General features: G+C 44.5%; 2 protein-coding genes across 2 annotated transcripts in view; one reads left to right on the top strand and one right to left on the bottom strand.

Moving 5' to 3' along the window:
- EDF1 (endothelial differentiation related factor 1) overlaps positions 1–1,676 on the bottom strand; it is a 37,229-nt gene extending 35,553 nt beyond the window's left edge. The window contains exon 1 of the mRNA XM_085611044.1: positions 1,492–1,676. Coding sequence (XP_085467170.1) covers positions 1,492–1,569 — 78 coding nt within the window. The 5' untranslated portion in view covers positions 1,570–1,676. The remainder of the gene's footprint in view (positions 1–1,491) is intronic.
- Positions 1,677–1,970: 294 nt separating this feature from the next.
- The window catches only part of COQ4 (coenzyme Q4), a 61,497-nt gene continuing 43,254 nt past the window's right edge, over positions 1,971–20,213 (top strand). The window contains exon 1 of the mRNA XM_085611092.1: positions 1,971–3,458. Coding sequence (XP_085467218.1) covers positions 3,365–3,458 — 94 coding nt within the window. The 5' untranslated portion in view covers positions 1,971–3,364. The remainder of the gene's footprint in view (positions 3,459–20,213) is intronic.

Raw genomic sequence — 20,213 nt, forward strand, 5'->3', positions numbered from 1 at the left:
AAATAACAGACTAACATGTTCACTTCTCAAATTCCACTATACTAACTCACCACTAATCATTTATGGGTTCCAGAGTAGCGTGCTACTCACCAGTAACACGTTTCAACACCCCATCAGGGTTACAAGCGCTATATAAATGCAAACCTTTTTTCCCCCTTTTCTACCCCTCCCCAACCCTTCTGAATTCAAATAACATATCCACCACTCAAATTAATTTCATGTGTCCCCATACTAATTCAACACTAACCCTTATGGGTTCCAGAGTATCGTGCTACTTGCCAAAAAAGCACTTCAACACCCATCAGGAGTAACAGCTTCTATATGAATGCAAACCTTTCTTTCGCCTTCTTTCCCTCCGCTATGCTTCTCACTCCAAATAACTGAATAATATCCACCACTCAAATTACTTTCATATTTCACCATATTAATTCACCACTAATCCTTTATGGATTTCTGGAGTAGCGTGCTTCAACACCCCTTCAGGGGCAACAAGCGCTATATAAATACAAACCTTTTTTCTTATTCTATCCTTCCGAATCCAAATAACTAACAAACCTATCCACCACCTAAAATGTACTTGCATGTTTAATTAAACTAATTCAACACTAATTCCTCTATGGGTCCTGGAGTAGCGTGCTACTCGCCGAAAAAAGTGCTTCGACGCCTCGCCAGTGGTAGTAAGCGCTATACAAATGCAATTACAATTAAGAATGAATCTGTCAATTATTACACTTAAACGGTCATACTAGAGGCCCCTAACCATAGTGCTAATTTGTTTTGGTGTATCAAACCTGCAAACGAATCAGCAGTATGCAACCTAGAAAATGGCTACCAGGTGACAATAAAGATGCATTTCTAGTCATGAACTGTCCTTTGATAAAGTGTATTAATCAGTAAAACCAATTAAACTATAACACTAGATTACAGTAGGGTGGGAAACAAGGAAAACAATGAGTAGTTAGTACGTGACATCCGGGGGAGGAGTAGTCAGGTAGTCACCGATTTTCAAATTCAAGACGCATTCACTTTATCAGAAAACACCACCATGGACTTTAAACACAGGTCATTGCAGCTTTCAAAGAAAAAAAAATCATGTCGGCCTACATATAACGTTTAAATATGGAAGATGAAAATCACCCCCATGTGGGTTTTCAGCTGCAAAGGTAACTGCGGGGGGCATGAGTTACAAGAGCCTTGATGCAGCGTTATCAATTCGTATACACAAAATTCGACACGGAAGAATTCTTAAAGAAGGGAGACTAGGCGCAGGTAGCCAGACTTGGAACGCTTGACTGTTCCAGGCCTGGAAATAAAAGAGTAACCTTCATCCTGGTCACTTAGTACCTTTAGCAGGGACCACTGAGGCTGGCCGCCTCGTGACCACACACATCTCTCTCCATGCTGTCATGGGGCTGAGCGCCCTCCGGTGGTAACCTAGTCTGCCTCGGTCTAACCTCTATTAAACTCCCCTCCCTCTCACTCCACCCTTACATGCTTAGATTTGGACTGCGCGGCGGTCGGACCCTTCTTCCGAAGAACGGTTACGGTGTCCCAGTCGCTCTCAGCCATTGTTGCCGTTTCAGATACGCTGCGTGCGAAATTAACTGCAGAATAGTTGGTGCGCTCACCGCGGCTGCGCCTCAGACTCTATCGGAAATCCCGTCTCCAACAACCGATAGGCTCCGAAAGCTGCCCGTCAGGCCATTACCACTCTTCATTGGTCAAAATCTCTAACCAACAGGCCAGGGACGCTGATTGTGGTTGGTTAAACGACACAAACAGGATTATTTCAGGTTTTCCACGTATGATTGGTTATCACAATAAATCAGCTGTTGTATCCCGGCGTCTCATTGAGTGAACAGGGAGTCCAATAAGAGTTTACACTTTTATTCCCCTCAAACATGATTGGCTAAGATGAGGACTAGTCTAGCAACTCCATTTGGTAAAAAGTTCCAGGCTACATGTAAAGTAATGCTAATGTTTAACCCAGAGTTGTCTGTGGTGACAAAGTGAAACGTTAAATGGCTGCCCTGCTTAATAAAATAAATTAAACGCGTTTAAAATGAGCTTCTGCTTGGGGAGAGGATGCCAGAGCGTCGATTTTGAAGCTGGGGAACCAGGCTCGATACTCGGCATAGGCATCCTGTGATTCTGGGCAAATTACTTAACCTCTCCGTGCCTACTAAAAATGAATGTGTCCTTCTGTAATGTAACTGTTGCTCGTGTAAAGCGCTTCAATACCTTCGGGTCGAGTTCGCGCTAAATAAATCTGCCCAAAATAGAGCAGACTAGAGGGAAACTCATTCTGCCTCAATCCAGCAGGTGACGTCCACGAGCTATTTATTACGCGTTCGAGTTTTGTGTTTGAGCCTTCTGCCATGCCGTAATCGTGCATACGGGAACAAGGAAGGCACGCGTGAAAGTGACCGACAGTTAGAGATAACACCGGAGGGGTGCAGCCATAGAGCCAGAAGTTGGTCTCAGAGAAACGACCGGCGGAGAGACGTGTCCTTGGCGTACAAGGAGAGGTCCCTACATTTTAAGTCTGTAGATACACGCCCCTGGTTCTAAGATTGCAAACACAGGCGGAAGGCTCCAGGTGGAGTCTGCTACTAATCTTGAAGGGCAGCACCAAAGGTTCCAGTGGATGAAACTGTAGACTTCTGAACCTGCATGTAGAAACTAAGTGCATGCTTGCACAAGCAGTGAGTTTGTGTGCGAGTACCCAGCTGTTCATCCTTCAAGCAGAGTACAGACTTAGCCTACAGAAATAGGTAGGAGTTCAGCTTCTGAGCTTTCCGGCAAAGAGGCCAGCACGCTAGACTGACAGGAAAGGTGTCCTTTTCTTAACCTGCAAACGCAAGCAAAAGTCCAGTTCCCGAGCTGGTATACTTATGGTCGAAAGTTCACTTTATGAGACACAGCCAGACAGCCTAGCCCCATAGGCTGCAGAAAGAAGGTCCGTCTAACGAGCCAGCCCAGTAGGCAGAGTGCGCAATTCTCGGGCGGTCTGGCTTTCGAACCATAAAACCTGACCTGCAGACAGCAGATTCAACGTCTGAGACCTAAAGCATCGGATCTCAGCTTTGTGGCGGGACCATAACTAATGATTCAAAGGATCGTGTCCTTAGGCATACCACACACACAAAAAACCACTTCAGTTCAGGCTGGTCCTGCGTTATAGGCTGTGTGATCTCTGTTTTAGAGGTTAGGAACTTAGTGTGGGTACTGCTCCTTGGAACTCAAGAGGATCTTGCTTCTGGCACTGCAATTAAAAATCTCTAATAAATGAACACAAGTAACTGCTTCTCTGGTAAAGCCTGGCACTATTCCCAGTGGAGGTAGCAAGTCAGTAATAGAAGCCATGTGTTCGATTATCCGGGGCGCTTACTGCTCTTTTGCCGGACTGGGAAGATTCCGAAATCTCCAAAGAAGTACCAGCATCTCTGCATTCATAGGCGAGTCTCAATGCGTGTTGTACTATGTTTATCGCACAACTCCACTCTAGTGCACCACCATGTGTCCTTGACTTAGATTGACGTGGATCCACATATCCTTATGCATGCAACTTGTTTCAATGGGCTCCCTTGAGCAGACATGCCTACTTATATTTTTGTGCTTGTATAAAATCAAAATATTCTATCCACACCGTTGACAGTGTGTTTGAATTAATTTACCAACAAATCGATTTGCAGCAATCAAAGTGTGTTTTTTGGGTGGCCGAATTTTTCAGGCTCGTGTTATTTTGAAGATTAGCATAAGATTCTCCTGCAAAGAGCAACTTGTGTGTTTATTGTAAACCAAATACGAAATCTTAGATCCAAATCTTTTGGGCTTCTGTTATGTATTTAGAAATGTCTGTGTCCAGCAGTGTATGCTATTGTGGTATGTGCTGATGTAATAGTTTGAATGGATGGCAGGGAACACGCCAGTCTAGAATGTTTATGCTCAAACCTGGGCAGTTGGCTGTGAGCTGTAGCTGAGCAAGCTGCTGGTGGATGGGATCTCTGCAACCTTGATACTTAATAAAGAACCTACTTGTTCTACATTTGGGAGATGTACTTCTTTAAATTGGCGACGAGGGTGGGATCTTCAGTCTTTACTGCGCTGATCTGCACAGCATTTTGTTTTTACAACTGTGATTGTAAATAAGGTACTTTTGGCTGTACTCATTCATTATTTTTGATGTTTTTTCTTTGACGTAAATAGTTGTACTTCTCTGGAGATTTGACGTAATACTTCGCATCCTGTATTCTGTTATATACTTTTTATTTAGGGGTCATTATAGTTTTACTTCAGTATGCAGAATGTTACTGCTCCTCCGTTTTTCCTTCCTCCACCGGGTGATCCAATATTATCTTGGCAGAAGTGGAAAAAAGTTTTTATTCATTATGCAAGGGTTTGTGTAACCTCTCTAAGTGGGGAGATAAAAATGTCCTTATTGATGCATTGTTTGGGGGCGGAAAGGCAAAAAGTATAAAAGCAATTGCCCGAATTGTCTACAGAGAAGGCTACTGGTCTTAATGAGTATGAAATATGCATGAAAAAACTGGATCTCCATTATTTACCCATGTTAAGCACTGTGTTAGAGCGATATCATTTTGGTAGGCGTATGCAGCAGGTTGGGGAGACTGTTGAAGCACATATATTTCGGTTCTCAGAAAACTTGTTCTTCTTACAATTTTGGTTCTACGCTAGATGAAAAGCTACAAGATCGGTTTATGTTAGGTTGTGTGTTGGACAAAGCAAGGGAGGCATTATGGTTAAAAGATAATCCCACTCTTGAGAAGATGGTGCCTACTACAAAATCTGGTCAACATTTACAAGCCTTCGTAGAAATAATACATATTCAGAAAAGTGTGGAGGAAAAAAAGATTCTGTGCATGTAGTCAGAACCAAGAGTACTGGGGTTCCAGTGGAAACAAGTTGAGGATAACAAGTAAAAGTTGAATTTTACTAAGAAATGTCAGATTTAAATGTTTCAGGTGTGGTAATGTGGGTCATGTTGCCAATTTTAAAGATTACCAAGGGTGGAAAGCATCGTGCTAATCTGTGGTAGAAAGGGACATTTTACTTCGTGCTGTAGATCTGAAAGATCTGAAAAGAAAGTCAAAAAATGTGAGTGAAGCGCTTTGTAATTCTGATGATGGTTTGGATGAGTTTGCTTTACAAATTGTGTGTCAGAAAAGTGATGGGCCGTTAGAAATTGTAAAAATCAATTTGTCTCCAGTTTAGATGTTATTTAATTCAGGGGCGAAAATTACAATGATTCCTAGAAAGTTTTTTGAAGACAACTTAAAGGGATCGGTGAAATTGTTAACGCCCCATGTTAAAACAAAAGAATATGGTGGGCAGCCCATGAAACTGTTGGGGTATTTTTGGGGCACTATTGAATTATATGGAAGGATGATTCCAGCGAAATCTATGTGTCTGTGAAAGGTCACTCTTAAATCATCTGGTTCCTGAAGGAAGTGGTCCGATTAGGGCCACCCAGGTCACTCGCGACCACCTCTCAGCCTTCCATACAAATGAAGAGTCGGTCAGACAGTAGAGAATATAAACCAAGTATATTTTATTCAGGTACACTCATGCGGAGTCCAGTCTGACCAGCCTCCTAGGATTGCTGCAGAGGGACTGACTTCAGCCCACATAGAGATACATTATGTACAGTTCTAAACCAGGAAAGTTACCTCCCATAATGGAAATCTACTAGCAGGTGCAACTAAAACATAGGAGTACAGTAAGCCGAGTTTCGACTCTGAGGCCAGGCACACATTATCGTCATACCAAGGTCATGCTGTTCGTGTCTAATGCTAGGCTAGTGGGAGAATGCCTCTATCGTTGGGAAAGGAATGCTTTAATAAGAACAGTGTATTCATTAGCAGAGCAAGGCCCAACGTTGGAGAAACGAACATTTTCAATAGCCTGCTTCTCGAGTCAGGGAATACATGGCTGACAACATGATTCAAAATGGCGGCCGAACATAAAATGGTGCCGCAAATGCTAACTTAACAACACGAGAACAAAGCACACACAAAATAGCAAAACATTTTCATTTCATCATAAAGACTTGTCAGTTTACTTTGATCCTAATGAAGTTCGTTTGAAGGTTGGGGTGCTTTGCCACATCAAAGGAAGGTGTTTTAAAACCAAAAGTGCGCAGTATGTTAGGAAAATATGCTTGTGAAAAACAGTTTCAATATGTTTTTACGATGGGTTTGGGTCATTTTGAAAAATTAGGTACATTGTACAAAATTGAAGTCTGGTGTCAGTCCGAAGGTTGGCAAAGTGAGGAGTGTACCTCTGATGATCGAGGAGGCTATGAAGAAGGAGTTGGACAAGCTCTAAAGCAGTGGGGTGCTACAAGAGATTTAGGCAGTGAAATGGGTTTCCCCAGTGGTTATGGCGCGCAAGGCAAACGGTGAGGTTCGCCTCTGTGTGGACTTGAGAGAATTAAATAAGGCAGTTGTGGGGGATCATCACCTGTTGCTGAGCATTACCAAAATGCTATGTTGTTTGGAAGGTGCAAAGTGGCCCTAACCTCAGCATACCATCAAATAGTCCTCCATCCCCAGTCGCAAGAATTGACTGCTTTTATTACACCGTTTGGCACTTACAAATATCTGGGTATGTCATTTGGTGTAATTTCCGCCTTTGCTGTTTTTCAGAGGGCTATGGAATGGGTGTTGGGTGGCGTAAAAGGTGTGAAGATTTACCAAGATGATGTGTTAGTGTATGGGAGGACTTTGAATGAGCATGACTCTAGACTGAATGAGGTATTGAATAAACTGAGGGAGAGTGGACTCACCTCAAGCATGAGAAGTGTAAGTTTGGGGGGTCAGAAATTGAATATCTGGGTCACTGGATATCTGCAGAAGGGATTCGTCCCAAAGGTCGGTTGGTAGATCCTATCAATGAAATGCTGTGTCCAAGTTTGAAATAAGAGTTGGCGACATTTTTAGGCACTGCAGAATTCTATAGCAAATACATTCCTAACTTTGCGGAAGGCTGCAATGACATGAGAAAGTTGTTAAAGAAAGGGGTGGAGTTTGAATGGACTGAGGATTGTGAGAAGGAATTTGTGCAAGTAAAGAAAGGACTCTCCAAGGCAGCTAACTTGTGTAGCTTCTGACTGGGTGCAAACACTGTTCTTAGAACGGATGACAGTGCTAAGGTTCTAGTTGCAGTTTTGGAACAGGTAACTGATGGTAAGGTGAACACTATTTTGTTTTAGTACAGATCCTTACATGGTGCTGAATCTAATTACTGTGACATCTGGAAGGAAGCTTTGGCGGAGTATTGGGCTACTGGTAAACTTAATAAGTTCTTGTGGGGAAGTCCTTTTGAAATAAAAACTGACCATAAACCCTTTAGTTAAATATTTTTGCAAAAAAAACATTTATGCCATTTCTAGTAGAATTAGAAGATGGGTGGTGGCCTTGCAAGAATTTGATTTTGTTGTTTCCTATATTCCTGGCACGATAAATGAAATAGCAGGCAGTTGTTCTAGCTTGTGTGTGGATGTGAATGACTTGGAAGATCATGGTGATATGGAATATGATTTTGGTCTGTGAAGGTATGTTTAATTTCCGATGGCGTGGTAAAAAAGGAAGAATGGGAAAGTGCACTGGAAGATGATATCCAGTTGCAAGAGGTGACAAGGAACATAAAAAATGGTTGGTCTGTAAGAGAAGTACTAGGTTAAAAGGGGTTTGGCATGTAAGGAATTAGCTTTCTTCGGGAGATAGTCTGGTAATGAGAGGAGGTAGATTGGTTCCGCCGGAAGGTGTGAGGATGCGTTTGATTGGATGAGCACACAAAACTCATCCGGCATATCAAAAACTAAAGAGAGTAAGGGAGTACTATTGGTGGCCAGGAATGGACATGTTAATTGAGGGGGTTGTTCGTGAATGCAATGACTGTGAGAAAAGTGACAAAGTTCTTAAATGCAGGACACAACCCATGGTTATTCGTGATTTGGCAACAGGGCCCTGGGTTGATATGGCTCTGGATATTTGTCTGGTAGTGAGAAATTCGTGATCACCTGCATAGATAGGTGCTTGAGGTGGTTAGAGGTGAAGGTGATAAACTCAGTGAAGACTCAGGATGTTAAATTATTCTCCGCGGAGGTGCTTGATAGAGAGGGGTTTCCTGTTTCTTTACAGACTGATAATGGGGTTTAGTTGATATCTAAAAGGATGGAAGAATTTTTAGCAGCAAGGGGTATTCAGCATAGAAAAACTGAGCTCTGTCATCCCGAAGCCAACTGTATCATTGAGCGCTTCAACAAAGTGGTCCAGGAATTCCTAGAGCAAGCATTGGTCATTGGACTCATAGGGATGGATGAATTAAGGAGGAAAGTTTGTATGCATCACTTAACTCCTCATGTCTACATGGTGAGTCCAACTTGAGTGAACAAACTAAAAGACAAATGTGCAAGAGGGTCCACTGTCGATGAGAGAGTGAAATTTGAAAGTGAGGGGTGTTTGGAGAGAGAAAGGAACATTTTGAGTGAAAGGAATAAACTTTTGATGCAAGAATGGCTGTGAAGAATACCACTATGGAAGTGGGTGATTGTGTTAAAATTAAAAACCCCAAGAGTTGCGGGGTTGTTGGATAAATTCAGTCAACCCATAAGAGTTATCAAGTTTTTCTGTAATGCTGTCAAAACAGAGAATCATCAGATCTGGAATCTAAGTAAGGTTGCTTTATGGAAGCAAGTTTCTCCAGGAAGAACCATTATTGAACAACATGATGAATCTGTGGCAAGCCAGGAGGATTTGCAAATTGGGGAAAAGGAAGTACCTCCAGATACTGCAGGTTATCTTCCTCTGACAAGGAAGAGTGGGTGTGTGAGAAGACCTACTCATTTTAAAGACTTTGTGTAAATTTATGATGCACAATGCATTGATAGAGTCCTGTAAAGTATTAATGTTTTCTTTCAAGAGTAAGAGACATTGGGATGTTTATTATGTTTCATTACTATTCTGGGGAAGATGTGTGGCTTGTTACGTGTATTATAGTTAGAATGGTTATTACTGTTGAGTGGAAGATTGGTGGTATGTGCTGGTGCAATAGTTAGAATGGATGGCAGGGAACACTCCAGCCTAGAATGTATATGCTTAAACCTGGGCAGTTGGCTCTGAGCTGGAGCTGAGCAAGCTGCTGGTGGATGGTGTCTCTGCAACCTTAATAATTAATAAAGAATCTACTTGTTCTATATTTAGGATATAGTGTACTTCTTTACAGGTATCCTACGTTTAAACACCAGTAATGCTTCCTTTTTTTTTTTTTTTTTTTTAAAACAACATACTTTTTATTGAGTTTCCATATGCAATAATACACGCTCATACGATATATGATACAACCATCAATAAAAGGACATCTGCATCCTTCATGGGTCAGAAATGTGCAGAGTGGTTCGCCTACTTGGCTATCCAGACAGTAGAGAGAACTCGTGATTTTCTATTGAACTAAACATTGCATCACTTAAAGAAAAAGAAAAGATGAAGAAAAAACAATCGAAGTTACCCCCCCCCTCTCCCATCTGGTCCTCTGGCCCACACTGCGTACTGTAGCTCAAGAGAGAATTGCATTCATTGGTTTGGCTGTAAGGAAATACAAAACCTATACAATAGTACATACATATACAAACATCCCTAGGCAATAACAACAGAACGTAGCATGATGTTACTCAACTTCGGGCAAGTTGACTGCAGGAGATATGGGAACCGTAAGTGACACGAGTCCAGCTGGGGACACCGAAGGGGTAAGTGAGTCGAGGGCTTTGAATGTTTCTAACATTTGGTCCCATTCCATAGAAGTAGAAGTCTTGTGGTGGCCTCGGAATTCTTCCTGCCTAATGATTGCACTCTCTGCAGTGCCCCCCTGATGATTTCCGTCTGCCAGGCCAGTGCTGTAGGGGGATGGGCGGATTTCCATCTCATGTTGATGGCCCGTTTCGCCACAAGCACAGCCAGATCTGCAAATTTATACTGAACTTTTTGTTTCTTGGGGCATTTATGCAGGCCTAGTAGACAGCTATCCACAGCCAACCAGTCAGCAGTACCAGTGACCTCCTGGATTCTATAGCCAATCGTTTGCCAATAAGCTCGCAAGCAGGGGCAATTCCATAGCATGTGAAGCAGGTCCGCGTCCCCCTTCCAAACACCTGGGGAAAGAAAGCTGAGCATCCGGGTAGATACAATTCAAACGATGTGGCTTAAGATAGGCCCTGTATAGTATGATGTATTGTAATGTATTTAAATTTAGCATTGCAGGAGACTTTCTTGGGAAATTCTAGTATAGATGTCCATTCTCTGTCCGTTAGCTCCCTCCCCAAACCCAGTGACCATTTAGTCCGAAGTGGAGTCAGCGACGTTCCTGAGTGTGTGCAAATCCCCCTGTAGAGCCACCGGGTGAGATGTCCAGTAATGTTTCCTTTTAGGCATTTAAAGTTTTGAGAATGCAGGTGGGGCCATTAACTCCCTATTTTTCAATATATTTTTATTAGTCAAACAGCAGACATGCACACTGCATTGTAAAGGAAGGGCCAAAATATGGGTCATAAGTAGAATATTAAAAGGTCAAGTACATTTCCTGAGATCGAGCAATTCTAACCTTTCAATATTATTGATAAAGTGTCTAGACAGAAGCCAAACTGCTGGAATAGATTTATAGTGGTTTAACTCTACAATTTATAGGCCATGACATGCTCTTATTATTTTTGGGGAGTGAAAAGGTCAACGAAAGCCTCAGTATCTACTACATGGTCCCTACTACACAGTCATTTATGAAAATGCAAGAACATTTGAAAGAATGAACAATTGGACAGCTTTACCTGGTGAGAATCAGGTGGGGAAAAAAGAGAGAGTTTGGGGTGAGCTACAGATTTGATAAACTGTCATATAATTTCCATGTCTGCTAATATTTTGTTGTAAGACCCCGAATTGGGTTCATAAAGCTGTCATGATGCAAACTAGATGTGCTTTGGTCTTTGCCTTCATTAGGAGTTACAGATCTTTCTGTTTAGTATTTATAGTTAATTTCAGAACACGATAGAGAAGTAGGCATCTGCATACTGAAATCTTTTGCCACTCGTGATTTAATGCTTTTTAAAATGTATTTGTTTTTAACTTTTATGTATTGCGCACTTTGGGAAAATCGATTCTTATCGTGTCCTTGTGCAGCTCTCCGGTCCACTGCAACCAGACAGCTGGTTGATTGAGTGGAGAGAGTCTGCAAACTCACTTTCTGGAACTCGCGGGCCGCCATTGGTAGCAGTTAGCGTTCCAGTCTTTGACTCACTCGGGGGCACCAAAACCACCGCGCTTGCTGGCGCGCCACTGGCGCGCCGAAGGCAAGCCCATCTGCGCCCGTCCGCGCCTGTACGCTGCCGGCTGCCAGGAAATGCTGCCCGTATTCCAACAGGTATGTCATATGCCCAAGATGTGCTATTCGAGAGAGAGGTTGTTGCAATTGGGATATGCTGTGGGATATGCTGTATCCTGTCCCGGGGGGAGAAATAACCCTCAAGCAGTGGAGACCCTCTCAGATTGGAACTGCCCTCATTGTGGCTGGTCAATAATAGGCACTGCTCATACCTTATGCGCCATTCATGCCGACTCGACTGGGAATCTTTTAGGTAGAGGACAGTTTGCTGGGATAAAGAATCAGTTTGAGGGGGAACCAGCAGTACCCTTTCAGGGGCTCTATCTTAATGCCAGGTCCATCCCAAAGGACGTGGCAAAATTCTGGGATTTGCTAGGCGACGCCAAAGCGGATATCTGTCTTTTTACTGAGACATGGCTGAACAACGATGCCACACCAGCTTTGGCAATGGCATTCCCAGCGGATTATTCGGTTGTGCGCTTAGATAGATCAGGAAAGAGGGGTGGAGGTCTGGCAATTGCATATTAAGACCCTTGACACTGTTTCCACACCCAATCTAGAACTGTTGATTTTCAGAGTGCAGCGAGCCCATATGATTAAATTTTGCACAGTACTATTGGAGAGGCTGGCCCCATTCACACTGCAAACTGACAAGTTCCTACTCGTAGGGGACTTCAACCACCATCTGGAGGCACTTGCCAATGTAGACTCGGCCTGCCTGCTTGCAGCCATGGAGTCCCTTGATCTCTCTTCTAGAGTAGTCAGCCCAACTCATTTGGCGGGTCATGTATTGGACACCATCTTTTCCAACATCTCAGAATTAATAGTGGAACCTCTGCAGAGGGTAGGCTGGACAGACCATTCGGTATTAAGCTTTTCCTGGGCCCCCTTAAAATCGCGTGGTCTTCCGCAACCTCGCAAAGAACTCCGCAGAGCATGGATAAAGGTGACAGCCTCTGCTTTTAGCAGTGTTTATACCCCTCCTGCATTTATGAACTGTAATGATTGTGACATGGCTTTAGAATTATTTGAGGCCTCTATAACAGATGTTCTTGACTCTATTGCACCACTGAAGATGGTAAAAATCCAGGCCAGGGCAGCCCCTGCCCCGTGGTATACAGATACACTTCGAAGGGAAGAAGCCCTTTGTAGGGTAAAAGAAAGGAAATGGAGAAAATCCAAAACCGAGCAAGATGAACGGTGTTACCGAGAGGCCCACAGAATATATTTAAATAGCTGTAATGTAACCGGGAGAACCTATTTAGGCTCTCGCATTATGGGAGTCAAGTACTCCTCGCGGGAGCTCTTTGCCATGCTGAAGGAGTTTAAAAATCCATGGGCGAATAATCCACTCCTGCCATCTACACAGGAATTATGTAATCACTTAGCGACCCACTTCACTAATAAGATCAACACAATATATCGCTCCTTCGGGCCTGAAGAGGATGTTCATGAGAGAGCCCCCCTCCAGGGAAACCCCTGTTCCCTGAGCTTAGAATGTTTCCCCATCATTACTGGTGAGCAGGTGGGTGCTCTACTATCACAGGCGAAATCGGGTTCTGCTTTAGACCCGGTACCATCTGCGGTTATGTCTGAGCTAACCCCGGTCTTAGCGAACACACTTGCAGATATATGTAACATCTCATTAGCGACGTCCAATTTCCCACGCAAATGGAAGAACGCACGTATTAAGCCCCTGCTCAAGAAGACTTTAGCAGATCCTACTGATTTACAGAATTACAGGCCAATCTCCCTTCTCCCTTGTTGCTCAAAAATCATGGAGACACTAATCAACCGACATCTTTCTAGGTATCTAGACCAGAATAAAATACTAGATCTATCCCAGTCCGGCTTCCGTGCATCCTATAGCACGGAGGCCGCATTACTAGAGGTTACCGATACGCTAAGGATGTCACTGGATAAGGACTCTCCAGTTATGTTAGTGCTGCTTGATCTGTCGACAGCCTTTGACACCATCTCTCATCGTATCCTGTGGAACAGGCTTCGAGAGATTGGTGTCAGAGGTCTGGCCTTTAAATGGATTCAGAATTATCTGTCCGACAGAACACAATGCGTCCAGTTGGACTCATTTGTGTCACATACAGCTGCGGTGGACAAGGGGGTCCCATAAGGCTCCATATTGAGCCCCACGCTATTCAACCTATATGTTGCCCCCTTGGCCTCAATCATCAGAAACTGTGGGTTTGAAACCATATCCTACACTGATGAGACACAGCTGATAATGCACATAGAGAACAACCCTGCAGTAACAAAAGCTAAGTTCATAAACTGTATGACTAGCATTGCAAGCTGGATGAGGAAGAATGTTCTGCAACTTAACTCCTCCAAAACGGAGATTTTGTTGTTTGGCAAGGCAGAAGAACTGTGGAGCTCTGACTGGTGGCCATCAGAATTAGGAGAAGCTCCTTCCCCAAGAGGGTGGGCTAAGAACCAAGGGATTAGAATAGACAATAAGCTTTCAATGGAAGAACAGGTGAAAACTCTTGCAGGCACCTCCTACGGGACCATGCAGATGCTCAGAAAGATTTCCCCCTGGAATCCATTAAAAGCCAGAAAGACCCTCATTCAATCGCTCCTAATCAGTCGTCTTGATTATGGCAACTCCTTGTTGGTAGGAATTAGGGAAGACCTGTTATCCAAACTGCAGGTTGTGCAAAATACGGCAGCTCGTCTTGCCCTTAATAAACCAGCACGAACACCTTACCTTCCTCTCCTTCGCCAATTACATTGGCTTCCTGTTAGGAAACGAGCTATCTTCAAGCTGCTTTGCATGGTCTTTAAGTCCCTGCACGGAATGGGCCCGGCTTATTTGACTAATAAAATTGAACGCTATCACCCTGGATGACAACTCAGATCCAGCAATCGCAGCCTGCTCTGCAGCAGGAGAATAAGGAAAGTCAAAATGGGTGGTCGTGCGTTCTCTTATCTGGCCCCCAAACATTGGAACGAGCTCCCTGAACAAATTCGTGCCTGCCCTAACCTTCTACAATTAAAAAAAATGCTCAAGACCTGGCTATTCTAATTAAAAATTGTATTTTACATTTGCCTTCCTTCCCGGGCGCTGAGAGGTCCCCCTGGGGATGGTTTGTGCGCCATACAAATGAGTCAATAATAATAATAATGATAATTTTTCTGTTCCATTCTCTCTGTATAGTATTTGCTGCACCTTGCAACAGTGTTTATCTCCACTTAACTAAAGGTCTGCTCGTTAACTCAGGACAGTCTACAATTACTTGATTAAGTCTATCATCTTTTTCCATTTTTCTACATCGTCTGTTATTTCCTGTCCCTTGTAGTCCTTGCAAGTCCAAATGTAATGGACCGCATCTTCTTTCATATTATAGTGCAAGAACTTTCTGGTTTTGGAACGGGAGTGTCTGTCTTAGAACGTTTCGGAATCCTCTATTCATATTTTTCAAATAACCTGCTCTTCAGTGTGACAATGTCTTTCATTTGCTTGTCATTACATTGCTTCCATTTTCAAATCCTAACGTGATCACTGGTGGTTTATAATTGTCATGTTTCTGCATGGATTCCGTTTCTGCTGCAGACTGACTCCTATGTTTTGCTTGGTAAAGTGTTATTCTTGGTTTACACAAGTCTCGTTGAGTGTATGCATGTGAACATATATCTTGTATAGATTAATTTTCTCTTTTTAATGTTACTAAGAATGTTGAAGGCATGATCTGAGACAATGGGCCTCCCCCATTAAGGTCCCTTTTTCCTCTTTACTTGTAGAGCTGGTGGGAAGTTATTCGTTCCATTGTTGTGCCCATCCTGCTCTGCTTGTGAATAATGTTTGTATACATTTATGCTAATGTATCATTGCTGTTATAAGGTTGTTCCACATTTCGACATAGAATTTACTATTTGATTTGTATTTCATTTCTTTGTTGATATGTGTAGATTATCCCAAGTGGGTATTCGACACCTCAACCTGGTTTTATCCGTTCAGAGCTGGGGCTTATTGCCACACTGTATCTTGAGTCACACTGGCCCAACACCTTAGTTAGAGCTTCACAGCTTGAGTGTACCTGTATTCTCACCATGGCATAGAACGGAAAGCCATGCAGTTTGCTTTGATGTATTTTTGCTGAATGATTTGCTATGGTTATACCTGACCCTGATTTTTAGTAGCTCACCTATCTCTAAAAAGCATACATGAAGTGTTTTTATGGGCTCCCCTCACATTTGAATCTCTGTGCATTTTTATCACATAATCTGAGCCCTGTTGTGCAATCCTGAGTTCTTCCAGTGTTTGCCATACAATAAACACAAATAACTTTGTAACAGACTGTGGATAAGAATTGCTGCTCTTGATAAAATGTTGTGTAATGATCTTGTTTCTGCGGAATGTTGTCTGTGTGCTTAATCCGTATTTTAGTATATCCTTGTCCAAAGTCATTGCTTGCTAACACCTTTGCATTCATTTCCTGTCGGCTACATGCCAGCACACATCCAATCAATTCTGTTCCTCTCATTTCTACCTAATATCTCATTGGTTAATATCTAATTTATTGACTTGTTTTATATATGAAACACATATTTTCACCTACATCCCGAGGCCGGTGAAGCAGGGTAGTAGGGGGGAAATAACAGAGAGACAGTGAGGGGTAGAGGTAGAGTAGGAGTGTAGGGGAGGAGGGTGTCCATAGCTGGGCATGGAAGGGGGGGGGGTCTCGGTATCCCAGGTATAGTTTGTGAAGCTGTGTGCAATGGCACATTACAACTGAGGAGACCTCTGAGCGCCATGAAATAGTCTGTTCAGCATATTGTGGAGTCTCATTAACCGTCAGTCGGAGTACCGTGAGGTAGTGAGGACATTTAAGCTCTCTAAAGTCCTGTGCCAGGAAGCAGATGCTCCATACTTTGTCAAAACGAGACCGTGCAGAGTTCTGGGAGGCCTTGAGCTTCTGCATAGCAACAGTGTCCCACAATTTATGTAGCCAGTCTGCATGGGCTGGCGTGGCATCTGTTTCCCATTTATATGTGATGACTTGGCTGGCAGCGAAAAGAGCCTGTTATTGCTTTCCCTTTGGCAGAGTGGAGTGGGTACGTCAGCTGGTACGGTAGTGTGTAAATAGGGATGCGGGGTAGATCGGTTTAGAAGATTGCGTTTGTATGTTTAAGAACCTCCTTTATGTACTGCATACATTTTGGACAGCTCCAGAGTAGGTGTGTGAGCATACCTATTTCACTGCAGTTCCACCTGCAGGTGTCAGTGGCACTGGGTTTCTACTTCGCCTTTTTTGGCTAGAGTGTAGTACCAGAAAATGTATGGTTTTCAGTAGAGATTATTTTCCTGCAGCGTTGAGAGTGGAGATGCAGGTCCTTTGAACGATGTTGGCCCATTTCTTAGGGTTGAAGGTATGTCCCAGCTCGGTTTCCCAGTGCCATTGGACTAGAGATTTGCCGGTGTCCGTAGGGGCAATCAAAACATTTTAAATATTAGAGAGTAGGCTCCTGTCATCGGCTTGTCAGTGGCATCGGGGCGAACGGAGGGCTAGGTGACCCAGAGTTGTGTAGGCGCAATAGCATGGGCACGAGTTGGGGTCCGAATAAGCCGGCGGAACCATCAGTGCCCACCGCTTTGCCAGGCTGCTGCCCTGATATAGTTGCAAGCGCTTCATGAAGTCATATATCTGACTCTAGAGGCAGTACATCCTTCCCGGGCAGTCTGGTGGCTGGTGTTGTGGCTAGATATCTGTGGATCTCCCCAGGTTCTACCCCTTCCGCCGTGTACAGAGCTGTGTAAAAGTGTTCGAAGACTCGGGCGATGGTAATGTCAATATGTGTCTACAGTTTATATCTCATGGATCCTATTAGTTTGGGCTTGGGCTCGTAATTTGAGCAAGGAGATGGCCCGCCTTATTGCCAACTGTATAATACTTTTGTTTTGTGAGAAGCGGGCCTATTCGGCTCTGTCCCAGTCCAGTGACTCGAGCTGTTTTCTGACTAGGGTCAGCTGCCTACGCACCTTGTGAGAGCCTGTTTGATGATGTGCCTCATCTAACACATTCATGTGCGTTTCCAAAGTAGCTCTTTTATCCCGCCTCTCCTTATTGAGTTTCACTGAAATAGCTAGGAAGGTTCCCCTAATTACCGCTTTCAGTGTTTCCCACTAGAGCAATACAGGTGGTCGGGGTATCATTGAGTCGGAGGAAATCCTGAATGGTTTCCCTGATTTTAGTCTGGGCGGAGTAATAGGTGAGGAGTTTATCATTAGGTCGCCACTGACCATGGATGGCGGCATGGTCTGATGTGTGGAAGGTGATCGTGATGGGGAAGTGGTCGGACAATGCTGCTACTTCTATTTGGTCTTGTCTATGGCATTCAGGACGTGGGAAGAGACTAAAAAATAACCTATCCAAGTGTAGGTCTGGTAGGTGGCCGAAAAGAAAGTGTAACCCCTGGATGTGGGGTGCTTGATGCACCAAGCATTTGTTAGGCCCAAGTCTTTCAGCCACTGCAGCCCTGCTCCTGAGAAGGGCCAACATTGGTCCTCTCTTTGGGTCGATCTAACCTGAGAGTTGTTGTGAACAAGGTTGAAGTCATCTCCTATCACTACGTCCACATCTGGGGTGCAGCTGCTAGGGGAAGAGTTCCTGATGCTTGTTGGGCGCATACAGCGTGGTCGAGGTGGAGGCGCTCACCGTGACACACAGGAGTCTCCCTGCGATCTCTGCTTGGGTTTGCGTGATATGGCCTTGGAATGTGGAGGCTAATAATACTGCAACTCCCACTTTCTTATTGGAACCCGAAGAGAAGTACTGCCTATCGAACCACTGAGACCGCAATCACTTTTTGTAAGATGTGGGTCTCTTGTAGGAGAGCAATATCGCAGTTGAAATCTTTTAAGAGGGATAGCATGGGCAGGCACTACGCAGGGGCGTTAAGGCCTGGCACGATGAGACTCAGTATCTTGACCGTGTAAGAGGGGATATGGCTGCTTTGTGCAATGGGCGCTCGGGAGTGTCACTGCTAATGGTGAATGGTAGTAATATGTGTACATTTCCATGTCTTGAGTGCAGCTGAGTGGGGACTTTAGGGGAAGGTGGAAAACAATCAGGGAAATAACCGCTTCCACGCTGGGAGACCTAATTGAGTCGAGAACATGGGTCTTGGCGTCAGCCGTGGGATGGTAGTCACCCATAACAGGGCGGCTCCTTCATACCTGCTATATGAGAAGAATAAATATGTTGATGGCCTTCGCCTGTGGAGTGGCTCATCTAAAGCTCTAGGTCCCGACAATCTGCTCCATGATTGTCCCCAGATGGCAACATTCTGAGGCCTGTGATTATTATTCTGAATTTTGATCCTGGTTAGTGTTGTTACCTAGATGTTGCTGGAGGAGCACTGTGCGTTCCCGGCGGCTCTCATCCTCAGTCGGTGTGAGGATCCCCTCCTTGTACGACACAGCTTCTCTTGCTGGGCAGCTTGTGTTGTGGAAGGCACTGGGTGAAGTTCCCCGGTTTTGATTTACACTTGTGGGTACATAGGCCCAAAACAGCTGTTTCCTCCTCCATTGTGCATATGACCCACGTTTCTCTGTCCGAGACAAAGAACAGGCGGAAGGGGTGTCTCCCTTTTATTTGATCCTCTGGTCACATTAGAAGGTAGTCGCTGCTTTGAGGATGCAGAGGACAGATCCTGGTACAGCCAGATTTTGGTGCCTTCAAAGATGATTGGCCTTTGGTCGCTTACCACCCACATGATAGCCTTTTTCAGGCTTTAGCTTATGAACGCATGTGAGGGTGGATATCTTGAGGTTTGTCCAGAGCAGTGGATGGACGGCCTGCTCAATGTGTGTGGTCCAGTATGATTTCCTTGTTAGCCAGATCGAGAAGGATCTGATGGAAGAGACAAATAACATAGCTCTCCAGATGTCCTGAGTCTGCTTGGAGGGGGACTCCCTTAATCCTTATATTCCAGCAGTGGGATCTGTTTTCTAAATCTTCAAGGTGGATCTGGAGCTCCTTATTCCTGTCCTGCTGGTCCAGTAGTTCACGTCTGTAGGCTTTCAGCTCTTCTTCACTTGGGTCTCCATTTTTTCCATGGCCGCCACCTGATCACCTAGTTCCACAACATCCTGACTTCTTTCAGGTTCGTAGCGACATCCTCTCGGAGTGCTGCTATGTCATCTCTGAGTCTGTCAAAGAGGGCCTACATAAATGAGCGGGTGACCGGGGGCCAGGGCATCGTCCCATCAGGAGCTGTACCCATTGTAGCTAGCGAGTCTGAGGCAGCCATTTCTTTAGTGGAGTCCAGTTTTTTTGTGGCAACTTTAGTGAGCAGGTCCTTCAGGATGGTGCCCTTCTTTATTCTGCCGGCTGCCATTTTGAAGCCTGGATGGGCTGGCCTTGGTCGTCAAATTTGAGGCCTGGTGCCAAGGTTGGGTCTCAAGTTTCTCCGTAGGGGGGGACTGCTTTGACATATGAGGTATCCTGTAGGTGCGCCGTGGGGTTGTGCACAGGCCCCTCTATTCTGATCTCAACCCTAGTCCGTGGGTCTCCAGCAATTTTCCTCACCAGATTGGGGCTTCCCCTACTCCTCGCTGCTTGTGGTGTTAGAAGCGCAGGCAGTGGCAGGCTGGTGCAGTAGTTCGTATGAGGGCAGACGCCACGGATTCCCCAAGCAGGGTTTCCTAGTGGTGTCAAGGTCGCAATGGTGGGGGCTCCTCTGCAAGGGTTTGGGTGGGAGAGTTGGCGTGGTGCCATGTCCCGTACTTCGCTGGTCGTTTGGTCCGGCCCTGCTACTGGGGTTCCCTCACTAGTATGATCAGGGGCCATGAAGTTGGAGCC

This window comes from Triturus cristatus, chromosome 1_2 (assembly GCF_964204655.1).
Source record: "Triturus cristatus chromosome 1_2, aTriCri1.1, whole genome shotgun sequence".
Taxonomy (NCBI): Eukaryota; Metazoa; Chordata; class Amphibia; order Caudata; family Salamandridae; genus Triturus; species Triturus cristatus.